Genomic DNA, 12,243 nt, shown 5'->3' with positions numbered 1-12,243 from the left:
TGCATATAAAGCCCAAAAGGGCTTAGTTCCGCATTATTTGCAAGACCTGATAGTGCCTTATGTTCCTGGCAGAGCTCTCTGCTCTCAGAGTGCAGGTTTACTCGTAGTTCCTAGAGTATCCAAATGTAGATTTGGAGGGCGGGCGTTCTGCTATCAGGCACCGTTACTATGGAACCAACTTCCAATCTGGGTTAAGGAGGCTGACACCACCTCCATCTTTAAAACTAAACTTAAAACATTTCTGTTTAGTAAAGCCTATAGTTAGTGTTTAGTAAACCTCTAGCTGGTGTTGGTAAATCTCTAGGTAGTGTAAACTCTAGTGTGTTAGAGTCAGTAATCATAGTTGCAGCTATAGAACAAGACTATAATAGTTAGTCTCAAATATAGCTTCGTGGTAGATATGCTGCTATAGGCCTATGCTGCAGGGGGGCACCGACATGATGCACTGGGCAGTGTCTCTCACCCTTCTTTTTCTCTCCTCTTCCCTTTCTCTCTTCTCCATTTCCATTTTTATTTATTATAAATATCTCACAGCTATCGTTTTTGTCCATCGCTCCTGTAGTTTATTGTGCTGGCCCCCCTTTTTTCTCTTTTGTGCATGTTTGCAGGCCGGAGCTTTGGGAGCTGCGTGCTGGCCTGCGGTCCCGCCCCCCCCAGCTCTCCCCCCCCCCCGGTCATCCCGTTGCTGCTTCCACCCCTCTGGTCATCCCGCTACTGCTTCCACCTGCCTGCTGTGTGCTGCTGACGTCCCCGACTCCCCCAGTCTGGCCTTCGGCAGGAGGGTCCCCCCTTATGATCCAGGTCCTGGTCCAGGTTTCTTCCCTCCTAAAGGGGAGTTTTTCTTGCCACTGTTTGGCTTAAGGCTTTTCTCCCACTATGGGAGTTTTTACCTGCCATTGTTTATGTAATAATTGCTCGGGGGTTTATGTTCATGTTCTGGGTCTCTGGAAACCGTCTAGAGACAACATCTGTTGTATTAGACACTATATAAATAACATTGAATTGAATTGAATTGCTACCAAAAAACAAGATAGCTTTAATACATACACACCTATCAAAAGACAAAGTGAGCATTTCATTTGATTTTTGTTGTAGGCTTCCAAAAATGAAACATAAACATGTCAAAGCAACAGCTGAACGATTACAGATGACTTGACGAAATCACTCACATGTGCTGCAAAGTAACTGTGTTTCAGGAGCCGTTAGCGAATCATATAGACTAACAACGTTATGAGAACACAGCTTTTGCAAAGATTTTTTGAAGTAACCGTAAAGACATGAAGTGATAGATACTTGGTTATAATGTATATTATGATGCACGTCAAAGGCGAGCTGGAGCGATTGATGCAACTGACACATGTTCAGGAAGATGCAAATAATAATGAATAATAATAAAACACAGGATGAATGAAAATATGAGTATATTTTAACATAGTTTGGTTCTACATTTACGAGAGGAAAAAGAAAAGGGAAATTTACAACACATACATTTTATTATCTTCTTTTTGCACACTTTTCACTCAAATGTTGCATTTATCAAGAAGAAAAGAAAAACACCCTTGTATTTCTACAAGGGTGTTATAAAGACAAAAGAGCTCTACATCTTCAAATGTTATGTTTCACAGGATAATCTCAGTATGATAATAACCTATAGACGATAGCTGCTATAAAATGTCAATCTTTTTCTAACTTTTCCCCCCAAAAAAAGCTTCTCAGGTCAAAGAAGCTCAGACAACTAATTAAATGTCCAACGACCTGAGCAAATGGCTTTTTCATTTGTATGCATCAGGGTTACTCTTGAAGGTTTTCATGTTTTTACATATTCCTTTTGGAAATGATGTCAATGAAACATATTTTAGCAAAACGTGTGTCCTGAAAGTTAACTTCAATCTAGCTGTGGCTGGTGATAAACTTGACGACAACACAAATGATTATAGATGCAAATGAAGCACAAGCAGGCAGTTTAATCAACACACCTCACGTAAAACTTAAAGCCCGTGTTTAAACAGACTACAGTGAATACAGAGGTTGAGTTCTTGAGCTGGTTCGTCGTGTACTACGCGCTCCTTCAGTACGCAGTAACCGTGCAGCTTCAGCGCTCCAGAGCAGCACAGTCCATGATGGTGAAGACCAAGTCCTGTCGAAACAAGATAGTTCAAGAAGGTGTGATATTTCTTGATTTTTCATCATCAAATGAAATATTTACCGTGTGACATGAACGCACAAACTAAATAAACAGAACACCAGACGATGGAAAGTGATGCACACTCCTTTCCATTTTATTCTATTCTGAGTCAAACTGACCTTAATGAAAGCCCGTTCTTTCCCAGTACTGTCTGTTCTGCACAGACAGGTCACGTCGGTCTGTTACAGCACACCGACTGCAGACGCAGATGTAACTTCTCAGATCACGTGATCGGGATTAAACATCCGCAGAGCAGGGTAGTCTTCATAATCTGTATTATAAACCCTCAATCCAGTCAAAGCGCTCACTGACTGACCCATTATCCTGCAGCTGGTCTGGTTTCTCTTTTTTTATTATTATTCATGTCAGACTGCAGTCTGGCTCAAAAGAGATATTGTTAACTTTCAAATAAAATGTTGGTTAAGTGACACGACATGTGACACGAATGTTTACCACTTGGTTTTGTTGCGTTCTCTCTTGAGCGTTACTTTACTTTCACCTCTGTCTGTCCAATCAGACACCGGCTCCACCATCTTGAGCTGCAGCTGCACTGCAAAAACTCAAAATCTTAACAAGAATATTTGTCTTATTTCTAGTTAAAGCAGCACAATGTAACTTTCAGCTTTTGTTGAGTTTGGTGGCTCCTTTGGACAAAAGCGGTAGTGCTTTACCAGAAAGAACAGCGAGTACTGCCGGAAAACTCCTGTCCCTGTCGCGTGCATTTGTTTTGATAGCGAATGAAGAAGGGACGGACTTTCAAAACTACTTTTCTGTTTCACCAAGTGAACAGACGGAACGCAAAAAAAAATATGTTAAACTGCTGGAAAGGAACTGGAATTTACCGGGATACCTTAGGAGCCAGGGAGCGGTATATGGAGAAATTAAAGGAGCTTGAGGCCGGATTGAGGCAGAATTTATGAAAAAAATTTGTAAATGTTTTAAGTTTTCTAGTAATAATGTCAGATGAAGCGTTCCAAACCCAAAAGAATGAGCCCTCTAGTGTATCTCTCCGTTGCCTTGAACAGGCTGTGTGCTGCAAAATGTGCTGCAATTCGGGCCCAAATTTCCCGCGCTGTCCTGCGGATGTGACGTCACATGACGCTGCATGCGCGTTCTCCCCGTTCTCCCGTGCCGGCTTCACTGTTGGCTGCAGTACCCCCAACGGCCGTCGTGGTGAAGGGTGGCGCTAGAGAGTCTCATTTCTTAAAAGGAGCCTCAAGCTCCTTTAATGATTATTAACGGTTTGGGTTCATAGGAAATCCCTATCAAAGAGTGGAGCTCCGATGAGGACTTACTGCCGCAGTTCTGCACAACCGACGTCTTAGGCTACCTTGTTTAAGAGTGTTTGGCAGCTGCTTTGTAAATGTTTGACTCGCCATGTGTTTCAATAAATTAGTATAATAGTACAACATACAGTACATGTTTTGTATCACTCTTACTTCTCTTTCTTTTTTTTTTGACTGCTATATTATGTTGAAGAGGCTCAGAGGCGTGAGCAATACTTTTGTTTTCCTCGTGAGATTATTTTTTTCCTCTGCAGCTACAAATATAGTTAATATCTTTTCCTCAACAAACTAGTTTTATCTGAAGATTGGGGTTAATCGCACCGCAGAGAGCTGGCCAGCAACTGCGTTTAGCTGGAGAAGTGGGGAATAAAACCCGTGTTTTGATCCGACCCCGGTCTGTGTGAGTGTTTGTTTGGGATACTGTGTGGAAGGTTATGTTTGGTCGTTACAGCCACGATCCAACCGAGCCGACGACTCTTTGTTATCTCAGATGCTTGGCCTCCGTGGTTTTGCCTCCGAGCAGGAAAGCGGTGAAAAGTTAAACCATTAGCGATCTTTTCCCCACGTCTGTTACGTGTGGAACTGCTGCAGCTACAACACAGCTGTCACAGTTTCACAGTGTAGGATAGGTTTTTTTTACTGTTTAACTCACTCCCCTGTTTTTCCACATCCTGCCACCCTAATCAGCCAGAGATCCACTCATTCCCTTCACCTGTGCTTCCCCACCCAGCTCCACACCTGGTTTCCCTCATCAGCAGTTCCCCTCATATACCGGCCCATTTCCACCTTCTAGTTTGCCAGATTGTCGTGTGTTTTTTGCTTCGCTTTCCAGCCTTCATGTCCTGTTCCTGCCTGCCTGCCTGCCTGCCTGATTCCTGGTTTATGGATTTTTGCCTGCCCGTTTTGGTTTTGTTTGCCTGATCTGCCTGACTACCCGGTTTGACCCCCGCCTGCCTTTGACTAAGATAAGCCTCTTGGACTCTGATTCTGCCTGGTGTTGTGCATTTGGGTTCTCTGTCCTGTCTGAGCCGTGATAACAGCAACGGGTTACCAGCTTCTCCTAAGCTCTGCGCTCAATGCCCCGCCCATTTTCGTCTCGACTACGAATCGGGAAGGAGGTGGAAGTGACGTATGCCCTAAAGCAGTCAAAGCCGTAAAAATGTGTAGTTTTTTAGTGTAGCAGGGTTCCTACCATGCTCCTCAAAGTTACATACTGTAGTGCCAGTGAAGGCGATACAGACCCCTCAGACCATGATAGAGGTTCATTAAACCTGTTGGAAGTTGATGTACCATCACAATGACTCTGGAAATATTATATTAAGGTGGAAAAGTTACATAGTGCTGCTTTAAAATGGTGGTGGTGTGTAAGGGGGTGTCGTCCAACTTTCTAATTGCGGGGTAAAGGGGAGGTAATTATCAGACGTTTTGTCAATTGTTCAAATCATTATAATCTACAATTACCAGGTAATATTGTGGAAACAACACACGCTTTCTTTTTCAGTCCAGTTTCACTTTAATTAATGGGTAAATATCAGGTAATTATTTCTGTACTTAATGAGGAAGTACCAGGTAATATCATGGAAACAACACACGCTTTCTTTTACAGTCTAGTTTCACTTTAATTACTGAGTAAAAGCCAGGTAAAAATGTATGTACTTATTGGGTAAATACTTAGGAAATAGAATTACTATTTAATACATAAATCAATAATGAATGGGTAAATACCCGGTAGTTATCCATGAAATGTATAGTAAATACAAGGTAACTACATGGTCATTGAAGTGTAATTAGCTGGTAACTACCTCAAATATAGGTTATAATTTCCTGGTAGTTTGCAGAAAAATACTTAGTAATTACCTGGTACTTACTTAGAAATAATTCATGTAATTTCAGAGTAATTACATGGTAAATTGACTGGTAGTTACCAATATTAACCTAGTAAATACCTGTAATTTCCCTCATAGTTCCCATCTAATGTCTTTGTAATTACCTAGTAATGTTTAGTTTAAACAACCAGGTATTTACCATGTTATTACATGGTAAATACACATAATTACATGGTACAAGAAAATACGTAATAATTACCTAGTACTTACTGGGTAAATTACCCGGTAGTTACCATGTAATTACCTTGTAAATACAAGGTACTACTAGGTAATTACAGTGTAATTACCATGGTATTACCTGGTTACTACTGTACTGTAAAAGAAAGGGTTACCAAATCTTGTTCCACTGGCAGATTTTTCTACTTATTTAAAGTGAAAATTTACTCGAAACAGGTGAAAATTGTCAAATAAGTTATTTTTCTCGTAATGACTCTTGTTTTAAGTGTAATGCAATTTTTTTTCTGACTAAAAATGAGACATTTTAACTAGAAATAAGACAAATATTCCTGGTAAGATTTTGAGTTTTTGCAGTGTGGTGATGCTTTGCAGCCTTTTACGGCTCGCCACATGAGCCGGTGCTTCACTTCTGCTGCAGGTAAATGTTCTCGTGGACTTCCCACAGAGCATAAAGAGCACTGCCATCACCAACTGTAGTTCACTATAGTAGAAATGGGGTCCAACTTTTGCCGTAATAACGACCTGGCCAATGTGGAGGTAAACGGGCGGAATCACCAAAATAAAAGCTCCACTACGTTCCCATGCAGAAATAAAGTCAGATAGACAGAACTGAGTGATACGTCGCCATAGAACCATTCCCACTCATGGAGAACGTTTTTCCGGTCTTACCCCGTGACACTTCTCTGACATGATGATGAAGAGCTGCCTCAGGTTGACGCCCAGCTTCCTCACCTCCCTGGTGTAAGCACAGCGGCGTTCTCTCAGGCCGTCCACCAGGGAGATGTACGTCCTCATTTTGTGCATCGTGCAAGCGTTCTGTCAGGAGCAGCAATTAAGAGTCTGTGTGATTTACAGCTGAGGTTTGCAGTAGCAAAAAACAAAAAGCACCACAGAGGAACGAAGAACAATAGCTGGCAAACCTAAAAAAACGGGCCAATAGATATATATCTGCCTGAAGAAGAGCTCTGAAAACAATGTTTGTCAACCGTTCTGACTTTCTGATTTGTAAATGTAATTCTCAATTTGGAGATTTTTGGCATCTTTAATGTGAAGAAGAAGCATCTGATACTTACATGGACATCAAGATAAAGATCTGGCATGTGAGACATGCAGTGACCCTAGATGAAAAGACAAAAAGGTGCTTTGAAGTAAAAAGAAAATAAATAAAAAGTGTGACATGAGTTTTAATTCTACTTGATAAGAAGCAGCGCAGCAGCTACAGGACTGTCTCAGAAAATTAGAATATTGTGATAAAGTTCTTTATTTTCTGTAATGCAATTAAAAAACAAAAATGTCATACATTCTGGATTCATTACAAATCAACTGAAATATTACAAGCCTTTTATTATTTCAATATTGCTGATTATGGCTTACAGTTTAAGATTAAGATTCCTAGAATATTATAATTTTTGGAGATAGGATATTTGAGTTTTCTTAAGCTGTAAGCCATGATCAGCAATATTAAAATAATAAAAGGCTTGCAATATTTCAGTTGATTTGTAATGAATCCAGAATGCATGACATTTTTGTTTTTTTAATTGCATTACAGAAAATCACAATATTCTAATTTTCTGAGACAGTCCTGTATAACTCACGGTTTCGGGGTGGCTCTTCAGATCTGCTGCCATCTGGGTGAGCTCCTTCTGCATGTTCAGGACCTTAGTGTAGCAGGTTGGGGGGAAGAACGGGTAGCTCAGTGCCAGCGGCACCAAGACACACACGAGCAGCAAGTGCTTTGGGATGGACATGACTCCGAGACTGAGCTGTTGTTTGTTTGTCTGACTGATACAGCCACGTATGCAAGGGGACAGATCTTAACACGCCCTCTTTGTTTACTGTAAAACAATTGTGCAACTTTGGAGGTGTGGCAGGCAAATATCCTTTGTGGAAGATAGGACAGTATTCATCTTGGCTCATGAGGATACTCGTGTGGAGGAGTTGTTTACTAAAGTAAAGGAATAACTCAGTGAGGGTAAACAGCCCTAGGACAGTAAATCTCTTTGGATTCTGCCATGAATAATAATAATAATTATTATCATTTAAAGTGCAGTAAATATTTAGTTTCAGATACAGATATTTACTTTAGATAGATAGATAGATAGATAGATAGATAGATAGATAGATAGATAGATAGATAGATAGATAGATAGATAGATAGATAGATAGATAGAGTTTTTTAGTAATATATACAAGATCAAACTGTATTTTGACTTGTGTGTGTTAATTTTTCTTTTAACAGTATGAGAGAAAAGAAAATCAGTTATTCAACACGGATTTGAGTCTCAACTGCAAACATACCACTGCAAACATATCACTGCTGTGTACTGAATGGATGTGGAATGACTGCCTGATGTGCCTGGAGAGGCTCATTTGCAAGTACAGCATCTAAATAGTGCATCCGTTAGAAGTCAGCTGCCCATTGTACTGACCATGAAGCATGAAGGGCTTCCCATGAAAAACAAGCAAACTAAAAGGCAGCTTCACGTAATCTTGACACATACAACTAGCCAACTCAGCGTAAAGTATGATAGTACTTAATGACGCATGAATGGATGGGGAAGATTAATGTTGCAGCTTTTGATATTGATTCATTGCTAGACAGCTTGTAGTTTCACCTGAAACAAATAACTAGCAATAAATCACTGTGCATTTATTATTTTCACATGATTATGTGTGAAAATGTTAAAAGAAAACAACAATGACAACAAAAAGATCCTAAAAGATTATTGTGGCAGGGTGGAGGAGCAGCCACTCAGCTGATTGGGCACACCTGTGCCCAATCAGCCTCTCCACCCTGCCTGCCTTCATAAAGAGCAGCTGCACTCCAGCAAGAGGTCTGCTGGGAGAGGGCTCTGCTGAAGGTTCTGCTGGTGCACGTGTGTCGGGTGAAATAAAGGAGTTCCTGCACTAAACCCTGTGTCCTCTGTCCTGTCGGGTGACCCCCGTAGCACTAGCCTTGCTACCCTGGTGCCCAACGTGGGGCCCGACAGGATGGAGGAGGAATGCGGGGAGCGGACCCTGGAGGCGCTGGCACAGGTGCTGGCGGACCTGGCAGCCCTGCTCCAGGGCCGGGGGGAGCAGCAGATCGCAGCGCTGGAGGCGCTGGTGGCGCAGCAGCCGGCAGGCCGTGAGGCAGAGGCTGCAGGCCGCCAAGCGAAGGCTCCTGAGGCGGCCCCAGCGGCGGCGGGACCTGCAGCATGACCCACCCTGGTGCCACGCCGGAGGTTCGTCACGGCAGTCCTGAAGGCGTCAGGCGCCGAGACGCCGGTTCCTGAGGTGGTCCTGGACGCGCCGGTTCCTGAGACGGTCCTGGACGTGCCGGTTCCTGAGGCGGTCCTGGACGCGCCGGTTCCTGAGGCGGTCCTGGACGCGGCGGTTCCGGAGGCGGTCCTGGACGCGGCGGTTCCGGAGGCGGTCCTGGACGCGGCGGTTCCGGAGGCGGTGCCGGACGCTGCGGTTCCGGAGGCGGTCCTGGAGGCGGAGGTGGAGACGTCGGTCCTGGTCCTGGACACGCCGGCTCCGGAGGTGGACCAGCTGCTGGAGCAGTGCTGTGTCGGGGAGGGGGTGGTCCTGGGCGCACCCCGGCCAGGGCCGCGGACGCCATCTGGCCCGAGGCCGCCCTGGGCCCAGTCCCGAGAGCGGCCCTCTCGGCAGTCGGCCCGGCGCAGAGGGAGACCTCCCGACCGGTCTCGGTGGTCGGCCGAACCTGGAAGGCCCGGAGGTTCAGATGGCGGTTCCTTGCTTCCTCTCCCTCTCCGAGGGGGGGGGGGGGGTTGGTGGGAGTTGGCTAGGCCGGATGGTCCCTGGCCTGAGTTGGGCGATGGGGGTGTGTGGAAGAGCAGCCACTCAGCTGCCTCTCCACCCTGCCTGCCTTCATAAAGAGCAGCTGCACACCAGCAAGAGGTCTGCTGGGAGAGGGCTCTGCTGAAGGCAGGCAGGGTGGAGAGGCTGATTGGGCACACCTGCGCCCAATCAGCTGAGTGGCTGCTCCTCCACCCTGCCACAATTATCATATAAACTCAATAAAGAGGAGTTAAATGTAGCCTACCCTTTTTTATTGAAACTATTGTGGAGTAGAGTTAAAGTCAAACTAGAAATCAAAAGGTAAAATATCTCATAAGTGGCTGGATGGATGGATGGATGGATGGATGGATGGATGGATGGATGGATGGATGGATGGATGGATAAAATCTTCATTACTGTCATGCTCAGAGTCTCTGGAAAGCGCCTTGAGACAGCTTGTATTATAAGAAATAGCATATAAATACAATAGAACTGCATTAACGCATATTCCCACATATGTTTGTGGGAAGGATATTTATTTTATTCAGCAAAGTGAAAAAAAAGTGTTCCTATCCAAAACTAACCAGTAATAACTTCTGCTGCCATGCTGTCCTCCTTTCTTCACCCACCAGATGGGGCTAGTTTCCAAGACTTCCAATCCCTCCCTCAGTCTACTTTCCTTTATGCATTATTTTGAAAGTCACCGCTCCTTAAATCAAAACGGACCCAAATACAATCCTACTATCAACTGTGACAGATTTCCTTTACAAGTCAAAGAAATACCTTAGATAAGGAAACAGAAGTGGCACATGCCGAAGCGTCCTGCATGTTAAGTGCCATCGTGCAGGTGTGACATGACACAGTCATCACTCACTTCATCTACGACACAAGTCAACCTCCTGATGGTAAAATACTGGGCTGCTTTTGAGTGATGTATGTTACTTTTCAGAGTGTGCCGAGATCTTTGGCGTACGAAGATGGATAGCCAACACAAAGTGGATCTTGGCATGACAGAGCAGGGTAGAACAAGAACAAAAAAACGCAGTGTGCACTGTAAGCATATCTTTCACACCCCACTCCCACCACTCAGCCGTTCTCCTCTCGACCTTGGCCTGCTCAATTAACGGGGGATGCAAGTGACCATGCAGTCCTTAGAATGGATGGATGTGTTTTATTCTTAATGGCTGCGGAAGTTAATGTATAATGAGGGAATAGAAAAAGAAAATTATCCCAAGAATGCAGCAAAGTCCGATGCAGCGGACAAATGTTCTGGGTTACAGCCATGTGGAGAAGTGACTGGGGCATCACGGATAATGTGAATGCATTACTTACATTTGTGTACGGTAGCTGTCAACAGAAAAGCTGGCTCCTGCCCATAACCATATTGCACTTAATATTTAAGTAGTTTGTCTGTAAAACCCAATTCATCATTTCATTTCAATTCAGTTCATTTATCATCAGATTGACAACAAAAGTCATCTGAAGGCTCTTTACACAACAAGTCCAGTTCAAGTCCTGCAAAATATAGTCTGGTTCAATCCAATGTACCAGTTTTTATATTACACCACTGAGACTCCCCTGAAAAATTGTTGCAGGTGGTGAGAGCAGAGTGAGGAGATGTCTCTAGCTGTCTAGTAATATATCTGTGCTAATACCTCAGTGGGTATACCTCTGTGGTAATGCCTCTATGGTAATGCCTCGGTGGTAATACCTCTGTGGTAATGCCTCTATGGTAATGCCTCGGTGGTAATGGCTTGGTGGTAATGCCTCGGTGGTAATGCCTCTATGGTAATGCCTCGGTGGTAATACCTCGGTGGTAATGGCTTGGTGGTAATGCCTCGGTAGTAATACCTAGGTGGTAATGCCTCAGTGGTAATGCCTCGGTAGTAATACCTAGGTGGTAATGCCTCGGTGGTAATGCCTCAGTGGTAATACCTAGGTGGTAATGCCTCTATGGTAATACCTCTGTGGAAATGCCTCGGTGGTAATGCCTCTGTGGTAATGCCTCTGTGGTAATGTCTCGGTGGTAATGTCTCGGTGGTAATGCCTCGGTGGTAATACCTCGGTGGTAATACCTCGGTGGTAATGTCTCGGTGGTAATGCCTCGGTGGTAATACCTCAGTGGTAATACCTAGGTGGTAATTTATCATGGTAATACCTCGATGGTAATACCTCGGTGGTAATACCTCGGTGGTAATACCTTGGTGGTAATGCCTGGATGGTAATGACTCAGTGGTAATACCTCGGTGGTAATACCTCGGTGGTAATACCTCGGTGGTAATACCTCAGTGGTAATGACTCAGTGGTAATACCTCAGTGGTAATACCTTGGTGGTAATGCCTGGGTGGTAATACCTCGGTGGTAATACTTTGGTGGTAATTCCTCGTGGTAATGCCTGGGTGGTAATGCCTCGGTGGTAATACCTCAGTGGTAATGCCTCGGTGGTAATACCTCGGTGGTAATACCTCGGTGGTAATACCTCTGTGGTAATACCTCGGTGGTAATGTCTCAGTGGTAATGCCTCGGTGGTAATGCCTCGGTGGTAATACCTCAGTGGTAATACCTAGGTGGTAATTTCTCATGGTAATACCTCGATGGTAATGCCTCGGTGGTAATGTCTCAGTGGTAATGCCTGGGTGGTAATGCCTCGATGGTAATACCTCGATGGTAATACCTCGGTGGTAATGCCTGGGTGGTAATACCTTGGTGGTAATGACTCGGTGGAAATGGCAAGAACCATTATGACTGAATATTCTGTTTCTGAGGTGCTCAGGTCAGAAGGCAATGCCTTCAGTCTTTATCTGAGTTTAGCAGCTAACAATTACAAACAAGAGATTAGAGATGTGCTTGCTGAACTGAGTGTGATTAGAGCTAATAAAAAGATGAAGAAAAACAAAAAAACCTATGAAAATTTTGCATGATGCAT

General features: G+C 44.0%; 1 protein-coding gene across 1 annotated transcript; it reads right to left on the bottom strand.

Moving 5' to 3' along the window:
• Window positions 1-1,588: 1,588 nt before the first annotated feature.
• zmp:0000001268 (CYTL1 domain-containing protein) lies at window positions 1,589-7,282 on the bottom strand. Its single transcript, XM_061740780.1, has 4 exons — window positions 7,130-7,282; window positions 6,608-6,652; window positions 6,204-6,350; window positions 1,589-2,137 (listed from the first exon to the last, which is right to left on the bottom strand). Exons 1-4 carry the CDS (start codon window positions 7,280-7,282, stop codon window positions 2,093-2,095), a joined length of 390 nt encoding a protein of 129 aa, XP_061596764.1. The 3' UTR covers window positions 1,589-2,092.
• Window positions 7,283-12,243: the final 4,961 nt, after the last annotated feature.

The sequence above is a fragment of the Cololabis saira genome, chromosome 14 (assembly GCF_033807715.1).
Source record: "Cololabis saira isolate AMF1-May2022 chromosome 14, fColSai1.1, whole genome shotgun sequence".
Lineage (NCBI taxonomy): Eukaryota > Metazoa > Chordata > Actinopteri > Beloniformes > Belonidae > Cololabis > Cololabis saira.
The sequence above is the reverse complement of the archived record's forward strand: the minus strand, read 5'-3'. Positions and strand labels throughout refer to the sequence as shown.

What these genes read in the sequence shown, in the direction of transcription:
- zmp:0000001268 (XM_061740780.1), bottom strand. Translation starts at nt 7,282, where the DNA reads ATGTCCATCCCAAAGCACTTGCTGCTCGTGTGTGTCTTGGTGCCGCTG. An exon ending in TGAAGAGCCACCCCGAAACC is followed by an intron (nt 6,653 to 7,129) that starts GTGAGTTATACA and finishes CTTTTCATCTAG; the next exon opens with GGTCACTGCATGTCTCACAT. An exon ending in TGTCAGAGAAGTGTCACGGG is followed by an intron (nt 2,138 to 6,203) that starts GTAAGACCGGAA and finishes TTGTTTCGACAG; the next exon opens with GACTTGGTCTTCACCATCAT.